Source organism: Lampetra planeri, chromosome 1 (genome assembly GCF_965212315.1).
Source record: "Lampetra planeri chromosome 1, kcLamPlan1.2.h2, whole genome shotgun sequence".
Taxonomy (NCBI): Eukaryota; Metazoa; Chordata; class Hyperoartia; order Petromyzontiformes; family Petromyzontidae; genus Lampetra; species Lampetra planeri.
Window position 1 is genome coordinate 16,767,682 of NC_136107.1, and position 22,849 is coordinate 16,790,530.

The 22,849-nt window shown below is 45.9% G+C and overlaps 2 protein-coding genes across 8 annotated transcripts; one reads left to right on the forward strand and one right to left on the reverse strand.

Annotated features, from left to right (window-relative positions):
* The first annotated feature begins 1,665 nt into the window (after positions 1 to 1,665).
* On the forward strand, positions 1,666 to 8,373 carry LOC144719080 (beta-crystallin A2-like). The gene is made up of 4 exons (XM_078594897.1): positions 1,666 to 1,838; positions 3,905 to 4,046; positions 5,316 to 5,458; positions 6,569 to 8,373. The coding sequence occupies exons 1-4, from the start codon at positions 1,666 to 1,668 to the stop codon at positions 6,714 to 6,716; spliced, it is 606 nt and encodes a 201-aa protein (XP_078451023.1). The 3' UTR covers positions 6,717 to 8,373.
* Positions 8,070 to 19,879, reverse strand: GALNT15 (polypeptide N-acetylgalactosaminyltransferase 15). Of its 7 annotated transcripts, none has more exons than XM_078594844.1 (12): positions 19,767 to 19,879; positions 16,380 to 16,462; positions 15,875 to 16,199; positions 14,101 to 14,270; positions 13,186 to 13,375; positions 12,356 to 12,541; positions 11,545 to 11,662; positions 11,188 to 11,364; positions 10,270 to 10,401; positions 9,706 to 9,819; positions 9,410 to 9,565; positions 8,070 to 9,191 (listed from the first exon to the last, which is right to left on the reverse strand). In XM_078594844.1, the coding sequence occupies exons 2-12, from the start codon at positions 16,390 to 16,392 to the stop codon at positions 9,057 to 9,059; spliced, it is 1,716 nt and encodes a 571-aa protein (XP_078450970.1). In that variant the 5' UTR covers positions 16,393 to 16,462; positions 19,767 to 19,879; the 3' UTR covers positions 8,070 to 9,056. The 7 variants fall into 7 exon arrangements, with proteins under 7 accessions (XP_078450970.1, XP_078450997.1, XP_078451008.1 ...); XM_078594871.1 differs by having other exon boundaries at positions 16,423 to 16,462; positions 19,767 to 19,853; XM_078594882.1 differs by having other exon boundaries at positions 16,423 to 16,462; positions 19,752 to 19,835.
* Positions 19,880 to 22,849: the final 2,970 nt, after the last annotated feature.

Below are 22,849 nucleotides of genomic sequence, written 5' to 3' on the forward strand. Positions count from 1 at the left end.
CCCCCCCGCCTACCCCCCACAAATGCGCACAATGCAACTTTGTTAGCCACGAAAAAAAACGCAACAATTCTCATCGGCCCCGCTTTCAGATGGACGCGCATATTCATCAAAGCCCTGATGCACGCAGTTCTCCGTAATCGCGTTGTCATCCCGTTACAAATGCGACGACGTGAAGTTACACGTGAAATGTGCTGCCCTTGGAAAATCGAAGCCTACAAAAGGCGAGGGCTGCGATTGCAGCACCACAGTCTGCGTTGAACTCGTAAGGAACATACCACGGTGAGTGTCATGTAATTACCGTTCATCAACCATCGTTATGTTTCTGGCCATTGTGTTTCCAACACTGGGACGTAAGGCGGAGCTTCGGGTGTGTGTAGCATAGTGTGTGGGGAGCGGTATTGTAGCGGTTAGCGCGCTGCGCTCCGAACCTGGCGACCCAGGTTCGCCGATCGCTCACGGCCAACACCAGTGACTATTATCTGAACCGGTCCTGGTTGATTCAGCCTCAAATGAGTACCTGGTACGGAGTGTTAATATCGCCACTGGGGAGACAAAGGCGGTCGGGTGTGATACTCGACATCCACCGCTTTGTGCGCCATTCTGGTGCTCGCTAAAAGCATTTGCCCCAACAGTTTGTTAAGGCTATATGGGGGTCTTTGTCTTTGGAGCGGTAGCGTGGTGGTTAGCGAAGTGCGCTGTGAACCTGGCATAACTGGCCACTCGAGTTCGATTCCTGCCCTCGGCTAACACAAATTGAAAATAATATCAGATTCAGTATTGAACCCTGCTGTGAGCTAGACTCAGCCGTAAATGAGTACCCGGCGCAGTGTGTGAACATCAGCACACTGTTGCTGGATGAGGTTAGTTCACCGCGCTGGTCAGTGCGGGTGGGTGAAGACGACTGAATGACTAAAAATCGAATTATGTTTTGAAAGGGTGTAAAAGTTGAAACGTGGCACACATTAATTCCATGCATAAATTATAAACATTCCTAAAACCTAATATTTCGAAAAATGAAGGTTCGGAGTTTGATTGTTTTCACAAAAAGACAAAGTCAGATTTACGTTCTAAATAGCGTTAACTCTCGTGTTAAAACACCACCCTCATCGTCCATGAAGCAGATAATTACACTCTTCTTTCGTGGAGTGTGACGCTACAATAGATAGAAAGTCGGGAAAGCTCACTTCCCAGTATCAATTGCCTACATGGATTGTTGGGGCAAGTGCTGTTTGCGAGCAGTTAATTTAAGGCTGATTCGACCGAGGGGGAAGCTCAGAAGCGGTTCAGATATTAACAACTGATGTTAGCCATGAGCTGCCCACGGTTACTCGTATCAGACACTGGCACAAAGACAAAGATCCCCTGTATAGCCTTCACAGACTGAAGGCCAGGATGGCACAAGATTGGTTGATGGCCAGCACCACGATCTAGGGGAGACCAGTTAAGATAATCGTCACTGTTGGCCGTGAGCGGCAATCAAATTCGGGTTGCCAGGTTTCTTAGCGCTAACCGCTACATTACCGCTCCCCACTGGCACACTCACATGAGATCTCAGATATATAACTCTGTGAATTCCACTTCTGTAGGCCGTTCTCAACCGTTGTAAGTCGCTGTCACAGCCTCGAAAATTGTAACTGTTCTGGTTCTGCCCCACCTCTCCCAGTCATGTCAAGCCAGACCAGTGCTGTGGGGGCCCTGCTGCCCGGTGGTCAGTTCAAGCTCACACTGTGGGAGCAGGAGAACTTCCAGGGCAAGCGATGCGAGCTCACGACCGAGTGCCCCGGGGTGACTGAGCGCCCCATCGAGCACGTGCGCTCCATCAAGGTGGAGTGCGGAGCGTACGTATCACACCCATCACCGCCCCGCCGCTCACTTGGGAACATCGTGTTATCAGTGTTATTTTGCTACTACGATTATTTACCTCGCAAAAACCTCACAGAGTCGCGCGATCTCCGCACCTCCGATTAGCACTGGTGGCTACGTACGGTGTGAAAGAAGTTCAACATCCTTACATAACAGCTGAGCTGTTTTTAGCACCTGAAAACGCTGAATGTAATCTCCAGCGGAAACGCCACGCTAAATTGTCAACATTTTATATTGCTTTTCAACATTTCTCCGAATTGATGAGAAAAAATAAATTTGGCAAACTTGTATTTGCCCACGTGGCAACTGAATTCGATTGACCCTGTCGAGTGGAGGAGGGTTATAGTTCAAGATTGCCATGACACCTACTACACGATCTAACCCGAAGGCACTAATTATAAATCCTGCCAAGTTGTCGCAGTTGGGGGGGGGGAGCAATGATTGTCATCTATAATCCCAATTGAGTAATTTGCGGGCAAATATTTGGGCAAATTTGGCCAAGATGCCAGCATGGCTGAGAGCAACGGTTTCTCTCTCAAGGGAAACCCGAGCCACAAAATCATATGGTTAATAAAACTACATTTTTTGGTGATACAGTAAATATGTAAACGTCTAATATCATCCAAATTTACAAACCCTTGTAAATCGACTTCTGGATGACGGCCTCCCCATGCCGTTTTGGTTCAGGCATGACTTTTGATGTCTGTGTTTCCCCTGACCAGGAATTGAAGTAAAGTCACATGGTAGGAATTTTAATAGAGCTTTGAAGAGGAGTGGGATTTTTAGTTTTCAATATACCTATGTATTAAAAATGTGCTGAAAGCATTTTATGAGGGTACTCGATGTTTTTAAAGGGGCTCTTATACCCTATGTAAAAACGTGTTGAACCGCCATCCAAATACCTCAAAGTGAGGACTATTTGAAGTGAGCTGAGGGTGCCGCATCTGTTATGCACCTTCTAAGATGTATGGACATAACATTAAACAGCGCCTCCCGTTCAAACCAATTCCCAATTGACTTCGTCACAAAGCATGGAAAACACTAGTGCTATGCGATAAACAAATCCCAGGTGTGCGTGTATACATATATTGAGATTGACCCGGTTACTTGAGTTAGTTCAATTGCTGCCCACGGCTAACATGAGTGGTTGGTGAGTGATATCTGAACCTACCCTAGGTTTACCCCCCTCAGCAACCCGTATTGACCAACATGGTGAAGCATGGTCAAACAAACCCCATTACTGACACGGAATGGATAGGCTTTCATCCAGCCGTGGATGAAAAATGACACAACGATGTGAACAGCCATTGCCCTAAATGTCGCCTATTATATATATAGTTTTTGCCTTTAAGGCAATGTTATTGACGAATGTGTTGAGATTTAATGGAAAGGGGGCTGGCCACGTGCGCCGAGAGCCGAGGAATGTGACCGTTATTATGCTTAGCAAGATGAGACAACTCACATACAAACCTGTTAATCCGCTTTCCTGCAATTGCCGACAATAGCAAAAAAAGTTTTCTGATGTTCTATCCCGGCCAACGTCTGCAGGTCAAAACACGCGTGTGTTTCTGAAAATACATTGCATTAGAAAAGGCTAAGAAATAAATGCTCATGAAAATAAATTAAATAGATCAAGTCTCAAGCATTTACTTGAACCTATAACCCAACATATCATGTTTACGTTTAATATGGGCTCGCTAACAAAAGTCGCAGTATATGAGGATGGTCAAGAATAATGAGTGGCAGCCAAGTAGCGCGTCCGATTTCCACTGAAGCTATGGGACGATGAAATCGGCTCGCGTGCAGTACATGGCGCTATGTGGATTGTTCAACCATCGCAGAACCTTGATTTGAAGCTTTCGTGACTGCAGGAATCCATACTCTTTGGTTCTTTCGATAAAGTCACGTAGGTAGAAATAAAATAAAATCAATCATGACGTGTCGATCGCAACACAAGCGACCAAAGAGCATCACAGGACCGTGAGAGATGGCGATGGCTTGGGGAGGCCTTCATCCAGGCACTGATGGTGTGTGTGTGCAGATGGGTGGGATTCGAGCACCCGGAGTTCCAGGGCCAGCAGTTTGTGCTGGAGAAGGGCGACTACCCCATGTGGCAGTCATGGAGTGGTAGCTGCGCTTACCGCACGGAGCGCATCCAGTCATTCCGTCCCATCAAGTCCGCGGTACGATATCTCTCTCTCTCCATATCTCCCCTCATTACCCACCCCATAACTCCCCCTCTATCTATCTCCTCCTTCCTCACTATTACATGCGCATAAAATATAACGCTGGACCTGTTAGTGTGAAACGTGGAACTGCTAAGCGTTCGGACAGGCGTCTAAATTATTTGTGTAGTCCTGTCTCGTCTTATCGAGAATGATAAGTTGGGTTGAGGCTGGGTATAGTGCTTGGATTGGCGATCCCGGTGTGAAACAGGTTGCTATAGGCTGCTGCGGGCTGTTGAAGAGATGGGATAAAACTATTGCGCAGTGGCCGAGACTCCTGAACACACGGAAGAAACCGGGATTGCGTCTGGGGTAAAGGCACTGAAAGTAACGGCTGTTCAATGAAATCCTGCTTAGACGACGGATGTAAATAAAACATATTTATAAGATAACAGAACTCGCCAGACCAGACGAAAATGATTATATACCCTCGTTTACCTAGGAAAATGCACTGAACGTCCATGCTCTTTTCAGGAGGGTTGTGTTTCGGTGTTTGACTTTGTATGAGCTTAAACCGGAGAGCCCAGAATAAAAACCCGCAACGCATAGCAAGTGAAAAACACACTCGGCACTGCCATCTCCTGGTCACACCTCGTAGGCTCACGCAAAACAACAACACCTGACCAGCCCTGATGGTCACCCATCCAAGCAGGCGTATGCATCGGGTGCATGCATTTCTGCTTAGATTCAGAGGTGCAAGGAGGTCAAGCTCAAAGGAGACGGGCACATGGTTACATCGTATGACTTGTGATTTCCTTGCTTTTCGTGGATAAATTACAATAAAAACAGCAAACATTTATAACGTAGCTCGACACGGCGCGGTTTGGTTTGAATTGTAGGATGGGAATTTTAACGCTTCCCTTTATTACCTCCCCTTCCCCCCTCCAAATGCCTACCATTCCACTCCCACCGAGGCCTCAGCACCTTGGAAAGCGGCGCTGGGGAAGGGGGAGGGTTGGGGGGGTATGTAGGTTCTGCCATTGATACCGGTGTAGTCAGTGGAATTGCGTATTTACTGACATATTCTTTGGGTCTTTCGGCAAAGCCACGTAGATAGAACAAATAATAAAATGATTAAAAAAATAGCAATATCGTTATGAATTCCTGCAGTCACGAAAGCTTTTAGTCAAGATTGATTTACTGACAGTTGAATTTGGCCTCCCCTCCCGTTGGTTTTTTCTCGTGCTTTTCTCAATGCCTCCCCCTTTCCGTGCCGCGCAAATGCAGGCCCACGGGGAAAGCAAGGTGGTCCTGTTTGAGGGAGAAAACCTGCAGGGTCGAAAGACGGAGCTCTGTGACGACTGCCCTTCGATGCAGGCCATGGGCTGGAGCACGCGGGAGATCCAATCCGTCAAGGTCAACAGTGGCGCGTAAGCATCTCCACCGCACCCACTTGTGTGTCCACCCACAGGGACAGCGCACAGACATCACTCTTACTGCAAATGAGGTCATTCTAGCATACGAGGCTATCCTGGTCTCTTTGAGTTATCATCCGGTTAAACAAAATACACTTGGCGCATCGATTCATCTGTTAATATGTAAAATAAAGTTTTATTTTTCAAATCCTAAGTACCCGTCTCGCTCATAGGTCAGAGCGCTGATCTGGACCCGAGTTCTGATTCATGCAGCCGTCCCTAATTAAACCAGGTGTACGAGTTGATGGGCTCAGTCTCGCCAAAAATGATTGCCCACACGTAGAGCATTAAATACCAATAGGCTGTGCACTAAAATTTACTAAATACCATCTCTGAATTATAATTATTGGTGTGACGATCATTACACTCTGGCAGAGCGGTGGGAACATACTGCAGCGACGACATGGACCAATAGTAACGTGAAAGGATCTCAAGAGCTAATGTTTAGCTTCCGCCAAACTCAAGAGGTTGGGCGCATTCCAGGTCATTCGATCAAAGGCGCTAATGATTCATCATTGCCGTGAAATTATTTCGAAGCGCTGCTGCATTTGGATGCTTTACACATTGAGATTGATCGTGTTTACATGAGAGTTATCGCGTTAAACAAGGAAATTAACGCAATCAAGCGATAAGCAAGAGACAAGCAGTAAACAAGCAGTAAAAATAAGGAGTAAACTGGAAGTAAACAAACATCAATAAACTAGAGGCCGCGTTCTTTGTTATTGTGCCTACGCGTGTTTTCCAGATGTTACTCAAAGCATCAACTCAAATGAAGCTTGCTCATGCTGTTCGGGTCGATCCAGATACAAGCACTGATTGTATCTGCATGCTCTCACACTCTCCTCTGCGTCCGGACCTCTCTTCCTTCAAACTCTGACCCTTAACTCCTAAACAAACTTCGCCTACCCCCACCTCATACTACGGCCGAAATCTCTTCACTTGTAACCACCCTGGCCCACCCAATTCGATCAACGCTACTGCACACCCCCTCCACCCACTACACCACCCACGCACCACGCCCACCACCCACATTGATCCACCCACTCTATTCACCCACCCCGACAGATGGGTTGCGTACCAGTACCCGGGATACCGTGGATACCAGTTCGTGTTGGAGCGCGACCGCCACAGTGGGGAGTACAAGAGCTACAGCGAGTTCGGCAGCCAAGCGCACTCTGGCAACATCCAGTCCATCCGCCGCATTCAGCATTGAATCGGACTGGACAGCCCCGCCAGTTGCACTCACCCCTGTGCCCTCTACCTACACCTGCCCGCATGGGGTGGGTGGTGATCTTCCCGAGTTCAAGGCACCCTGCCGATACACCTGCCAGGGTTTGTGGGTGATCACCTCCCTGAGTCCTGCCTGCCCGCTATTACTGCTTACATATCGCGACTTAAAGCATGCGGTCACGCGAGTTCAGTTCAGCCCCCTTAATTTAATTTGGACCAGAGCCGACAGAGGCGCAGTTATCTTTTGCGAGATCTGGAATAAAGAGCACACGAGGCTTAGACAGCCTACAGGTCGACTTCTCATCCGCAAATGATTTGCATTCCGCACAATACGAGATCAAACAAAAAACATTATTCTCTCCATGGACTAGAACTATCAATATCTACACCTTCATTATCCGGAGTACACCGGCATCGCCAACTGCCTGCCTATCTCCCACGTGGGGGTATCTTGAATGTCAAATCAGATTCACTTGAAACACCAAACGTGCCTAATTATGGTGCAATTGCCTCATTAGTTTGAATCTCAGTTGCATCTCTCGTACACAAATAACACAACAGAACACTCCACGTAGCATGGATGGAATGTCTTAACGCCATCATACGTAAGGTGCTTATTGACTGTTACGTGGTTTGCATTTGTTCCTTTGGATGATGAATGTCAAGATATTAATGCGTTCGTGAAGTTCAGGCGTTTTAACTCCCTGCAGAACATAACTCGCTGTGCGGATGGCATCTCATTATCTTAAACTTGAACGATCAAAAGCACCCACCCCCAATGCACGCAAAGCTTAAGAGCACAGCGAACCTTATTTATAAACACTCCTGGTGCAAATGCAGAAATGCAATGAATAGCGGCGAATTTTTGCACGGCGCCAATTAAGCAAATAGAACGCTTCAACGTAATTGGTAGCGGGCGATAGTACGAACTGCTGTGTCAAGACACTAAAAACGTGCAAGAAATCCCGTCAGTGTTGCATGTCACGCGTTAGTACCATGCTTGAGTGCTGCTTGCAATATATTTCTGTTATAACACGTGATGCTTAATAAAGTTTTATCAACTCACAGTGGATGAGCTTCACATCATTTTAAATGTTTAAGTGTACATTTGCTAAAAATCATGTGTTGTTGGTTGCAGATGGGAAATCCTTTTTGCACAGAACAATTTGTTTAATCATAGTGTAAACATTCTGGTATTTCAGGACAAGTGCTTCCAGACAATATCCAATTATTGTGCCATAATACGGACCACACCTGATCATTGATCCACGAGGAACATTTTCAGTGGCAGGCCACAATAAAAATGTGGGTTTAGCACATCCTATATACATCCCTGGAGTGTGCAATGTTTTTATTAAACCCGACAGAATCCAAAAATAGTCAAACCCATGTCAACAATGTTATAAAACAGAACATTATTCAAGCTTCAACATCTTTCCACCTTATTTCATGCACACTTGACAATTGTGTCCGATAGTGCAGCCGAAAATGTCAACAATCTGTTTTGTCAAAAGTGTAAACATTCTGCATCTCTTGCATCAATTGAGTGGTTATGTCACGTAGGAAGGTGTCTCAGGCTTTATAACCTCCGACACTCAACGGACTATGTTCCAAGGGCATTGCAGATGGACATACGCTACTTAAGTCGCGAAAACATGTATGCAAGCATACAATCCCATCACGAAGGAGAAATAGTTAATTTTTTGCTTTCTTTTGCCACTCTGCTGAAAATAAATTGCAGAATAATGTGCTCGTTCCAAATTACAACCACTTCTTGCACTGACAGAGCATCTCCACTCCTGACTTTCACAACCCCACCAAAGCCCTTTACACTGTAGAAACACATTTTTGACATCTTTCTAGAACTTTATGGTTCCATCCTAATCCCACGACTTGGTTTCTGCAGCGATATTCTGCCATGCAAAGAGGTAATATGGTTTTATTATGCTAGGTAGGCAGTGGCTAATTCAACCAGACATCCAATTACTGCCAGGGTTTTTTAGGGTAGGACTATCAATTTGGTTATGAATGTAAAACGTCTTTTAGAACCATATGCCTTGATCCACATTTTTGGTGTCACATTAACAATACGGCTATATACAAGTATGATTGTCTGAGCCCATCAAATACTTCCACTAACCAGTTCCCAAAAATCATCAAATGTGTTACCACAGTCACAGCTTATGTGCCACTACCGCTACTTTCTTTGGTCCGGATAATATTACAGTTAACGACTGTGTTTTAGACAGCTTAAGTGCCGGGAGCTTTGCATAGAATTAAAACAGCACTAATGAGGACATCATTGAGAGTGCATCACAACGCTCTAGGTCCTCTCCTTGAAGAGCCAGCGCTGGCGGGTGTTGCCGTCACAGGTCCGCAACAGCGGCAAGGGTCCAGAGTTGGGCTGTTCCACTGCCTCCAGGCACTTCTGGGTCAATATGTGAAAGATGGAGCCATCCTGATACAAAAAAGACAAATATGAAAAAATGCACATCGTCAAGTATTTTTTTTTCTGCTGAAACCTTTTAAATATATTACAGCCCATTCGGTTAACTGAAAGTAAATAATCTATTTAAAATGTGCATAATGCCAGCAATACAACTTTTAAACAATACTACCACCCCAGCCAAGTATAATACAAATATAATTAAAGCTTTACAACACAGATGATCTTACCTCCCTGAAGTCAAACTTCTGGTTTTCTGTAACAGGACTGTTCTTGGAGTGACAATAATACATGGTAAGGTAGTCCATTCCATTGTCAACGGCTGCACATGCTTCAGGCTGCCGTGTGTTGTACCGGATCTCTTGCTCAGACGTGTATTCGAAAAACTATACACCAGAAACAGACACAGCAACTCACTTATAAATGTCAAGCGTAATCCCTTACAAAACATATAGCTTATGCTGTGTAAAGAGTTATTCTGTCTTTTGGAAAGTTGCAGAGAATAACAGATTAAAAATAAACTTGCCTGGTTTTGGCCCATGCCATGGCATCCGTATAAGATGATCCTTTGTCCTGTCACCTGATTCTCATCTGGAGGGTTGTAGTCAAAGCAATAGTTGCTCAGACCCCGGTTTTTCAGCTGGTGAAAATAAAAAAAAAATTGGGTGGGTTACTAAGCTTTAATACAAGTGAGAACATTACTTTATGATACATTAAGGCAATTTTCTTCTTAGGTTTTTTCGGTAAAGTCACGTAGGTAAAACATCAAAATGAATGAAAATAAAATAAAATAAAATCAAAAATCACGACGTTTCGGAGGCAACACAAGTCTCCGTCATCAGGCAGCTAATCTGGCTATCATGCAGCTAATCTGGCTGTGACGGTCCCACCTGATGACGGAGACTTGTGTTGCCTCCGAAACGTCGTGATTTTTTATTTTATTTTATTTTATTTTCATTCATTTTGATGTTTTACCTACGTGACTTTACCGAAAAAACCTAAGAAGATGATTCCTTGCAGTCACGAAAGCTTCAAATCTAGAATTAAGGCAATTCACAACAATAACTTGGAAAATAAAAGTTCGCCCTACCATGCCAAATTTCCCTGGCCGGTCCTCTGGCACGTGAATGTCAGGGTAAACGTTCTCCAGGAACCACTTGAAAGATTTACACTGCAGCCGCTCCCGCAGGTTCCTCCGTTCTGTCACATCGCCAAATGGCTCCTATCAATGACAAAGACAAACTGTGAAGCAACAGGAGGCCATGGACAAGTGCATCGCTATGCAGATGGTAGGTTTTAAGGCTATTTCAAACCTTATCTAAAGTAGCTCAAACATGATATTATCTAACACAACTGATTGTAGTCATGCAAATGAATAGCGAGTTGTTTGTTTTATTTCCTTCCACCCGAATAACACAGAGGAGTTTTAACACGTAGGCTTTCGCGACCAATATCATCCATAATAGAGGTTTTTGGGTTAGATCGCGTAAATATATAAATGTGTCGGAAAGACTTCTCCATAGATCTGGCTGTCGCCTGATGAAGCTAGTTGTAATTACTGGCGAAACGTCGTACTCAGATTGTAAATGCTGTGGCTTGGCTCTTCAACACACCAGTGTGCTGTACTAGTGACAAATTGGCATGTTCTGTTTACACGACAACCCTTACTAGTTGGCTGTGTCGGGTGGTGGCGGGTTTTAATAACACATTTATATATTTACGCGATCTCACCCAAAAACCTTTATTATGGACAGAGGAGCTTTTCTTCAGCTTTACGTACAACCTGAGGCACAAAGTGCAAAACTTAATTAAGCCATGTTAGGCTTTAAGAATCTCTGCAGTATGAGCACGTTTTATGCAAGCACAAATAACCAAGTCAAAGCAGTGTGCTTTTCATACATTGGATACCGCCATTCAAAATAAATTAAAAGGTGATCAAGTAATCCCACTGCACAATGTGTCTCGTATAAAAAAAACACAAACATTATTGCATTTGGCACAACGTTACCATTCTGGCATGTGGGTTTCTGTGGTAGTACAACTCCTTGTAGCCATCCATCCAGACCTCAGCGGCACGTACACTGTTGGCCAGTGCTTTGCTGCGCGAGTATGGCGCCTGCTTAGGGAATACGTGTCCCACATGGGAGCAAGGGTGGACCTCCAGGGTGCCACCGCACTGCCAGATCTGCAGGCAAAAAAAGCAGCATGGCGAGGTATGGTCAAACAGCCCCTATGACCCGCAGGGCATGGGGGAGGCCCTCATCCAGGAGTGGTTCGATAAAGGGCCAGGCATTGACACGCGTTCACAACTGCATGCGCAATTGATTAAATAAAACACAGGATGAATGGCCCGTGCATGTTTTACCCGGAATGAAAACTCCAAGTTCTCTCCACCCCAGACTTCCATTCCAGTGTCGTATGTTCCCAGGTAATCAAAATATTTCTTGCTCACAGCAAACAGCCCACCCGCCATCGTCGGGGAGCTGCATCAGAAAACATATGGAGAGATTCGATGGCTTTTGCTTCAAATTACGACACTGATCAAACATCAGTTACTCAAAAAATGATATCAAAACTTAAAATAATTTTGAAACGTAGTGTTTACAAGATCCGGACCTCCACAAGTGCATAATTTCCATTTCACAGATATTTCAAGAGAAATGTTGTTTGAAATCCCTCGCTATTCCCTTTTTGCCGATACTTCTAGTAAGGCAAATCTCAATAATAAACAAAAACAGCACATTAGATTCTAGAATTATTTTCAGACTCAGAATCATACTTTTTACTGTCTTGGTGGACTTCAGGCTATACAATTATATATACAGTATAGTTATACTGCCAGGGAAGACATTTAACTCATTACTGTATTGTGGATGTGAGGTGTGGCCAGGAGATGGCAGTGTTGATTATCACCCCTCTTGTAAGTGTGAGTTTTCTCCCACGTTAAACATCCCAATGCAGGGCGCACGAGACAATATAATACTGAGACTCAGTGAGCCTTTTCTGAGTAATTGATGGTCATTATTATCATGCTGAGGAAATACTTATTTATACTGCTGAGCAAACTTAAACAGTAAAGTTTGCATACGTTTCAAGATTAACCTAGGTGAAAACTCAAGAGACTCGGGACAGCATTGTTTACATCCGGCTTAGTGACAGGGCAGCTTGCGCCATACCGTATGACATCGATGGGCGATTTTCGCCGTTTCTGCTCGTGTCCCGGCACCGTGTGCCACGTGAACACGAGACGCCAGTCGAAGCCACCAATCTGCGGCTCGCCCGCATTTCCCATGTACTCAAATGTATTCCACTCGATGACGTCGATCACCGGGCACACCACAGCCGACTCCTCCTCGGCTATCCTGCGTCGCGGCAACATCAGGCAAAATCAGAATGTGTCATGTCACGGGGTACAACACCACTGTAGGCGCAAAAATCAAAAATGCCCGTTAAGCATACTTATTTGAAACATTGTCTGCTCAGATACCTGCACAGCAGAGAAAGCAAACGCAGGAGTAGATACCAATATATTTAGATTCTTGGTCACTCGCATCTATGGACAATCATTTTAATGTCAACATTCTTCATAAGGCATGCTCCTAATAAAGTTAAAGTGTTATCTAATGAGTGCTAACTTTAACTGCAACGTCTATTTCTGAATCAGCCCTCGTTAGGGTTTATAGAGCAACAGAATAAACTACTTACTAGAAACAATTAAAGTACTTTATAAGTGAGAAACATGCATTGGAAGTGAGAGGACCAAGTGGCTTTTGCTGAGCAAACACCAGGCAACGCATAGAAAAAAAACCTTCAGTCGTACCAATGTATTTATAGGGCTAATGTAAATACATTATTTATTAACCCACTCATTTCACGCACTTATCACAAAATTCGCTGTTATTGGCCACACAACGAAACTGGAACCGTGAAAGCTACGCGGTACCGGCAAATGAAACACTGTACCGGTATCTAGTCTGGGGCTCATGTGACCAGCAGTTACACGCACCTCTCCAGCAGGGGCTCCAGCCAGCCAACGTGGCATTCGCAGTGGCAGTCGAGGAAAGTGAGCACGTCGCCCGTGGCCACGCCGGCGCCCAGGAGGCGCGCCCGCACCAGCCCTTCCCGCTTGCGCGCTCGCACGAGCCGCACCTTGCGCAACGTGGCAATGTACTGCTCCAAGCGATCGCGCAGATGCTCTGCACAGCCAATGACGGACAGAGGAACAGGCGTAAACACCTCGCACAACGATGGCACGATCGCAACGCCACCGTAAAACTTCCACACCCATTCCCGGTTGTATTTTTGTTGTTGTCTTTGTCATTTACAACCATTAAGTAAAATCTCTGAAACAAAAACCCCTACACTGTTTTGTACGCGACCAAGTAGCCTGGCAGTACTGGTTTGCAAAGCACACATAAACCTGTTTAAAGTTTTCATCAGCATTGTGCAATCTACTTTTATGAACGCCAACCTGGCTACGTTATTTGATGACAGCACGCTCCGTAATGACGTCGACATCAACAACCCTATTTTCGAAATTAAGTTATCCGATAGAAAACGTGTACATGCTTTGTTCCACAGTCAACATGTAGAGAGCTTTATAAATCCACTGCTGGATGACAGCTTCCCCACAACGTGTAAGTCATGTGGGTTATTTAACCATACTTCACCGTGCAGGATAGTAAGGGTTGGTAAAGCTGGGAAGCATAAACCTGGGACCATAGAAGTACAGTACAACACTTGATTCTTCTGCACAGCCCTCTGCTGCCAACAACATAGCCTCGCAGCACGGTGGTCGCCTATCCAAGCACTATCCAGGTTGACTCCTGCTTAGCTCCTGAGATCTGATAAGACTGGGGACATTTTGGATGATTTTATAAAACGCACAGCCATCATGGGTTCTCGTAAGTAACGAGCTCACCGCGATCGCTGTAGTCATCCACCAAGATGATCTCATTGAGCAGCGCGTCTGGGGAGGTCTCCAGAACGCTGTGCACGGTTCGCAGAAGTGTTGACCACGCCTCATTGTAAAAGGCAATCACCACCGAGGTAGTGGGCAGCTGCCGGTAGTTGTACTTCTTTTCTCTGCACCTGCAGTGGCATACGGACAGCACATTCCACTTGTTTGAGAGCGATGGCCCATTTTCAGGACAATCTAAGCAAAATGCTGACTACCATTCCAGTAACTCTTGGCAAGGACGATTTCTTAATTAACTAATGCAAAACCGTATCAAGTCTTACACATGTTTTTTAAAGGGGGGGGGGGCGTGAAACGTGCATCTGGATTGTTTGCAGAAGAATATATGTTTGAGGATTTTTTTATTCTTACAAGATTAGAAGTTTGGCAGTGGTTTTCTGGACTATTTGGTGTTTTGAGGTGAAAGATTTGGGAAGATCTAGAGGAGAAAGTCGCAGTTGTCTTGTGGAGATGTGAAGATACGAATGAGGGTCGCAGCAGCATATTCAGAAGGTAAATGGCAAATGTGAAAGATGTTGCATGGGTGTAGGTAGGTCCTGAATGGTTGAGTACTAAGGAATGATGACTCTTAAAATTTCAATGCTCTATGCTAGCATAATGTGAAGAATTTAGGAGGAGCACACTTAATATAGAATATAAACGGAGTTCAGACTTGTCGTCCGCATTAAAATTGGATGAGAGGATTAAGATGCAATCAGGATGTCAAGCATTTCCAAGGATGTCATATGTTTCTGTACACATATCTAGCGGAAGGGCAGTTAAGCACACAAATACAAGCATGTCAATTGTGAGAATTAGATTAATATAAATTCTGTAGCAAATTGTATACTATAAGATGCTATCCAAAATGTCCTTTAGGATAGAAATGCTGACACACCACATAATTTCCATAAAAAGGGGGAACTATATGCATACAAATATATGCATTTGAAATATATTTAGCATCCAACTTGCAATAAAAAAATTACAGTTATGCATTCATCACATAATTTTACTTAAAGATGGTTTCCTGCTTAAACGTGTGAAACATAATTCTGGATGCATTACACAAGCAAACCAGAAATGCATGTAACGATTCATACAAGCCACATTGAGTTGATCAACTGTCACTGTTAAGGGTCTTTCTTATCAACCATTAGCATAATAGTGTATTTGCATTAAATTTACATACGTATTTTTGTTTTCCAAAAAAAATCGTATTTAACAAATTTCTTCCAATTGTACTATAGATATCATGTCATAAGTTTAAGTTATAAGTATAGAACTCTCCTAGAGCAGTACATCAACCCATTTTAGTGAATATAATGCATAAGGAGATATCACAGAAATACTTGCGATATTTCTTAGCTTTACCTCTTTTGTCAACACTGCGCTTTTCGCACACCTTTCTACGGAGAAATAATTGCCACACGGCAGTCAAACCAAGATTCTTCATTCACAGCGCAGTCATTCGTGATATGGCTCTGCCCATCAACTACACTTGAGAACCTGGTTAAATCACAGGTTGTTACTCAGGATATCAGTGGGAGCAGCTGAGTAGTCTGACCATTAATCCACCTAAAGTAGTATATTCTTGCACTATACAATCAATTGTAATCAATGAATCATGACAATGCCTCTCTTAACAAAAAATACAATCCCCAATGCACACACGTGAAGTATGCCCTGTGCGATGAATGAAAACTCGCGGCCGTCACACAGACACCACCGCACTTACAGTGGGTTCCACTTCTCGGGCAGCTGTCGGTGCAGCGAGATGCGGTCGCTCACGTAGATGTTAATCTGATGCTTGTTGATGCTCTCCTCCTCCTTGCGCTTCTCCTCGCCCTCCAAGTTCAGGCGGACGGCTATCCCCATCTCCCCCAGGGCATTCGAGTCCAGTGGTGGCTTCTCGTACACTGGCCTCTTCAGCAACTCATAGTCCACCTCCGGGTTCGCGATCTCATCCTGCTTTTGGATTTCATTCTGAACCTCCACGGGCAAAACCACTCCTCGTTCCTCGCGCGCTCTGCCCTCCCCGGCATCCGTTTTCCCCCCGTGGCCTGACGCGAGGAGGTAGAACACAAACAGGGCGCCCGCTGAGCACAGCAGCGCCACGTACCGAGCAGAGCGGCGCCGCCCGAAGACCGCCATAAATGAATGCAACCTCGAGTCTGTCCGGTTCCTCCACTAGGCTAGGTGGCGCGCTCGCGGTATGCAGTGTACGCACAGTGCAAACGCACAGCTGCGGGGCATCACCACCAGCGGCAGTGCAAAACGGCAGACCTGCTGTCATAGGGGGCGTCTGTCCACGTGTTTGGTCATTCTGCAGAGAAACAGCGGAGAACGTACGTTAAAAATAAGGCGTACTATTGCATAAATAACCATACTTAAATAACCTTACAGCATTTAAAGACACACACACACACCATTGTATGACTAAGATAAGCAGTCAAGTTAAAGGGTCTTCAAATTTAACAAAGCACCCGGACGTTGATATTTTTCACTGGCAAATGCCAGTCTATCGAAATGACAAATTGCGTGCTTTATAAACAACAGCAAAAAAACACAATCCTTACGCACAAACTCGGCAGAGCGCAAAATGCAACGCTCCCGAATGAGCCGTATAGAAAGGATCGTCTGCACTTAAGAAAAGCAATTCAGTGGCAGAAGTACACGGATACAAGGCTCTTCGGGAGTTCTGTATTTGCAACACCCTTACCAATCTGCAGGCCAACAACCCACTTCACACGCACCGCCGCAGCAGATGGGTCCACTTCACGTTACCACGACCGCCTGGTGACTGAAGCCCTCAAAAGTGTTGAGAACACCTCTATTGAACCAGGCCGAGCAGCAACAATCAATGGCCGTCCATTTTTCCTCCGTTATAATCTCAATAGTTACGCAAACAGGAGTGCGGGAAAATGTTGTCCAGCAAAGAAGCGTGTGCATGTTATTGCCAAGTAGTCGCAGATGAACAATGGTCGCGATTGACTGTAACCGGCTCTAACTTACATTATTGTTGGACTGCGCATCCCAAATGATAAGCGCGAAAAAAGGTCATATAGCTCGAGTGACATCGGCCACGACTAATGCTGGATTCCTCCAAACCATGACTGAGGAGGTAACAAACCGGCTTAGCCCCTCCACTGTAAAACTGTGGGCTTTAACAAAAAAAAGTGCGGCTGGAGTCCAAACTCTCTATTCTTGCCGTGAGCTGTGACTCTTAATCATGAGCTGAATAAACTAGAAATTGAACTGCAGACTCCAATTGATTCGCGGGAAGCCAACTTCGAGCTGGAGACTCGAGGATAGTGTCGGAGACTCCAAACAATGAGCAGCAACATCCTGGTGACTCTTGGGATGTCTGAGCAGTCCATTCCAGCATTGATCCGGAGGTTCAGCCAACACGGCATGTGCGGCGTCTATGCCATTTCCGCGTTAAAGCCCTCACCCATGGCACAGCTGTCAACCCCGTACCAGTGCGCTGCCTTATTACAGACCAATTCAAACCTTATTGCCCCCCCCCCCGTGCCCTTATAAATCTCAACGTTCATCCTACAAAATCCCATTACCGTATGGACCTGAAAACGAAATCTCCCTGTACAAGAAAGACGTGTAAACCTGCATGGGTTGACACGGCATGTCATGGAGGCAGGAAGACACGCGTCAGCACGCCACGTTGTTCCACACCACGCCAAACTACCCCTCACCACCACGCCAAACTACCCCTCACCACCACGTTAAACTACCCCTCACAACCACGTTAAACTACCCCTCACCACCACGTTAAACTACCCCTCACCACCACGTTAAACTACCCCTCACCACCACGTTAAACTACCCCTCACCACCACGTCAAACTACCCCTCACCACCACGTCAAACTACCCCTCACCACCACGCCAAACTACCCCTCACCACCACGTTAAACTACCCCTCACCACCACGTTAAACTACCCCTCACCACCACGTTAAACTACCCCTCACCACCACGTTAAACTACCCCTCACCACCACGTCAAACTACCCCTCACCACCACGTCAAACTACCCCTCACCACCACGTTAAACTACCCCTCACCACCACGTTAAACTACCCCTCACCACCACGTTAAACTACCCCTTCAAACCCACGCCGTGCCAGCACTGATTTAACACCACGCAAAACGCTTACACCACGCAAGTTCCATACCTCACCACACCCTCACTACAACCTCACCACACTCTCACAACAACCTCACCACAACCACACACCACCTCACCACAACCGCACACCACCTCACCCCACACCCTCACCCCACACCCTCACCACAACCACACACCACCTCACCACAATCTCACCCCACCTCACCACAACCACACACCACCTCACCACAACCACACACCACCTCACCACAACCACACACCACCTCACCACAACCACACACCACCTCACCACAACCACACACCCTCACCACAACCTCACCGCCACCTCACCACAACCACACACCACCTCACCACAATCTCACCCCACCTCACCACAACCTCACCCCCACCTCACCACAACCACACACCACCTCAACACAACCACACACCCTCACCACAACCTCACCCCCACCTCACCACAACCACACACCCTCACCACAACCTCACCGCCACCTCACCACAACCACACACCACCTCACCACAACCACACACCCTCACCACAACCTCACCCCCACCTCACCACAACCACACACCACCTCAACACAACCACACACCCTCACCACAACCTCACCCCCACCTCACCACAACCACACACCACCTCACCATAATCTCACCCCACCTCACCACAACCACACACCACCTCACCACAACCACACACCCTCACCACAACCTCACCCCCACCTCACCACAACCACACACCCTCACCACAACCTCACCGCCACCTCACCACAACCACACACCACCTCACCACAACCACACACCCTCACCACCTCACCCCCACCTCACCACAACCACACACCACCTCAACACAACCACACACCCTCACCACAACCTCACCCCCACCTCACCACAACCACACACCACCTCACCACAATCTCACCCCACCTCACCACAACCTCACCGCCACCTCACCACAACCACACACCACCTCACCACAACCACACACCCTCACCACAACCTCACCCCCACCTCACCACAACCACACACCCTCACCACAACCTCACCGCCACCTCACCACAACCACACACCACCTCACCACAACCACACACCCTCACCACCTCACCCCCACCTCACCACAACCACACACCACCTCAACACAACCACACACCCTCACCACAACCTCACCCCCACCTCACCACAACCACACACCACCTCACCACAATCTCACCCCACCTCACCACAACCACACACCACCTCACCACAACCACACACCACCTCACCACAACCACACACCCTCACCACAACCTCACCCCCACCTCACCACAACCACACACCCTCACCACAACCTCACCGCCACCTCACCACAACCACACACCACCTCACCACAACCACACACCACCTCACCACAACCTCACCCCCACCTCACCACGACCACACACCACCTCACCACAACCACACACCACCTCACCACAACCTCACCCCCACCTCACCACAAGGCCCCTCACCTCGCCGCGTCCCCTCTCTGGCAACAGTCGCGAGAGACGGCGGCGGCGGCACTTCCGGGGTTTGCGCGCGATGACGTCGCGGTGACGTCACAGCGAGACGTCGCAACACTCGCGGCCGTTTGAGCGGTGCCACGCGGTGAGCGGAAAAAAAACCTTTCGCGTCACCCACACCTCGGGCTTTGTTTGTGCGGTTGTTTGTGGTTGTTTTGTTGTTATTTACGGACCAATTCAGGCCCCGTTGGTTACCCCGTGCCCGTATGAAACACAACGGTCATCCTACAAAGACCCATCACAAGGGGAGAAACACAAATAGACAACAAACACATTTATTTGCCCGTATTGAAACGGCTGTCCGCCGTATGGACCTGAAAACTAAATCTCCCTGTACAAGAATACGGGTAAACCGTATGGGTAGACAGGTATGGTGTTGTTGTATCGCGATGCCCTTCGTTGTTAACCATTTGGTTGAGATACTTTCGTTTGTGATAGCCAGGTAGCATTCTGAAAAAAGAAGCTAATATGCTCGGTGGGCTTTACCTGATAAGATAAAAACTAAACAACGTTTATTTAACAAGTTTAAGTCATTTGTTTACCTTTCCTATACTTTACACTCCTATTGTGTTTTTGTATAGTTAGTTGTGACGTGATCCCTTGTCAAATCTTGATCAATCGAAGTTATATAATTAAATTATGTATTATTTCTTTACATTTAGTGACTTGCTTACCATTTTCTCTATTTTGCACTTCTATCGATTTTTTTATATTGTTTGTTCTTGTAACTTGCTTGACCCGCCCATACTGCAAAAAAGAGCTTCATAGCTCATCGGATTCCAGCTCATCGGATTCCACCATTATATCGTTGTGGTCATCAATGATTGTCACCTGTCCCGGTTTTACCCGAACAATCCGGAAGTTGGTATGTGTTCTTATTTTACGTGCGATATGAAGGAAGGCCATCGTCCTAAACATCGCCCATTACATATATATATTTTTAAGGCAATGTTGTTGACGAATGTTGTTCAGTATTGTTGTGTTTGGGTGGCAATAATTTATTTGGAGCGAGATCTGGTGGATACATATTTCCCGATTTGGTCAGCGGAGGTGGCAACGTTATTCCAATCAGACAGCAGATTATATCTGTAGAAGCAGCCCTCCGTCTTGTGTCTCCCACACATTGAGTAAAAGCTATCGTGCTGTGACGGTTCCACCTGAAGACGGAAGCTTGTGTTGCCTCCGAAACGTCGTGATTTTTATTTTATTTTACTTTTATTAATTTAAATTGTTTTACCTACGTGACTTTACCGAAAAAATCCTAAGAATATGAATCTTTGCAGTCACGAAAGCTTCAAATCTAGAAAAAGATAGAGTTTTACTCAGAAATTGTAAACCTAGGTCTGTTCATGTGTTTATGTTAGCCTTACATGATAACATGTCACCTGTCCTGTTCATGTAACACTGAAAATAGCAGCAGAAGCATTATATAAATATAATTTATTATTAAACAAAAGGCAAAAATCTATTATGTTATATAAGTACATAGTTTAGTCGTTATTCAGTGTCTACTCGGCGCTGCTTGGCTTGTCTGTTGCATTCATTAAATGGTGAATCTCTTGTCACTGTCCAGCAATAGTCTGCAAGCATTGATGGGCTCAATTTGCCCTGATAGCGTTTCTCCATTGTTGCAATGTCCTGGTGAAATCGCTCGTCATGCTCGTCGCTCACTGCTCTGCAGTTCGGTGGGAAAAAATCTAGATGAGAGTCCAAAAAATGTATCTTTAGTGATATGTTGCAACCAGGCTTTTGTATGCCTTGTGGATGTTTTCCACCAACTCCCTGTAGTTGTCTTTCCATGCCGTATTTTCCTTGCCACGCAGTGCACTGTCAAATGCATCATCTCGAAGAAGTTCACGAATCTGAGGACCAACAAAGGCACCTTCCTTTATCTTAGCTTCATTTAACCATGGAAAATTTCCCTGGAAGTACTTGAAAGCTGCTTGTGTTTTGTCCATGGCTTTGACGACGTTCTTCATCAGTGGTAACAAAATCTTTCTTGATTCAACAAGTTGTGGATGCTGAACACTTTTCCTCCCAGGCTCCAATGACTGTCGGAGTGGCCAATATATCTTGATGTAGTGGGAATCTCTCGCACGACTATCTCATTCGCAGAGAAAACAGAAGTACTTTGTGTATCCAGTCTGCAGACCAAGCAAGAGAGCAACAACCCTTCAAATCGCCACAAAGCTGCCACTGATATTGTTCATAGTTTACGCACCTCAAAAGTTGTTTCATGTTGTCATAGGTTTCCTTCATATGGACTGCATGGCCAATGGAATTGATGGAAAAACATTGTCATTATGCAGCAAAACAGCTTTAAGACTCATCTTCGATGAATCAATGAACAGTCTCCATTCATCTGGATCATGAACGATGTTGAGGGCTGCCATCACACCATCGATGTTGTTGCAGGCTACAAGATCACATTCCATGAAGAAGAATGGGACAAGATCCTTTTGGCGGTCACGGAACATGGAAACTCTAACATCACCTGGCAGGAGATTCCACTGCTGCAGTCTGGAGCCCAAAAGCTCTGCCTTACTCTTGGGTAGTTCCAAATCCCAGACAAGGTCTTTCAGTTCACCTTGTGTTATGAGGTGTGGTTCAGAGGAGGATGGGAGAAAATCTGGGTCATGTGACCTTGATGGTTCAGGACCAGAAGTGTAATCCTCTTCCTCGTCTGACTCAAGTGAGAATGATTCTGGTGCATCAGGAACCGGCAGTCCTTCTCCGTGGGGTACTGGGCATATAGCTGATGGAATGTTTGGATAATGCACAGTGCACTTTTTCTTATTTGACACACCTTTCCCAACTGGAGACGCCATGCAGAAGTATCAATTGCTGATATGATCTCTTAGCTCTCTCCAAATAATTGTCTCTGAAAAAGGCATAGATTTCCTTTTCCTGTTCAACCACTGGTGAAGATTTGTTGCACAAGTGTTGTAGCATGTGTGGGGCCCACATCTTGTCCTGATCTTTAATTTTGCAGCCAAAATAAAGGTGATAGGCTTTCTTAACCATAGTGGTTA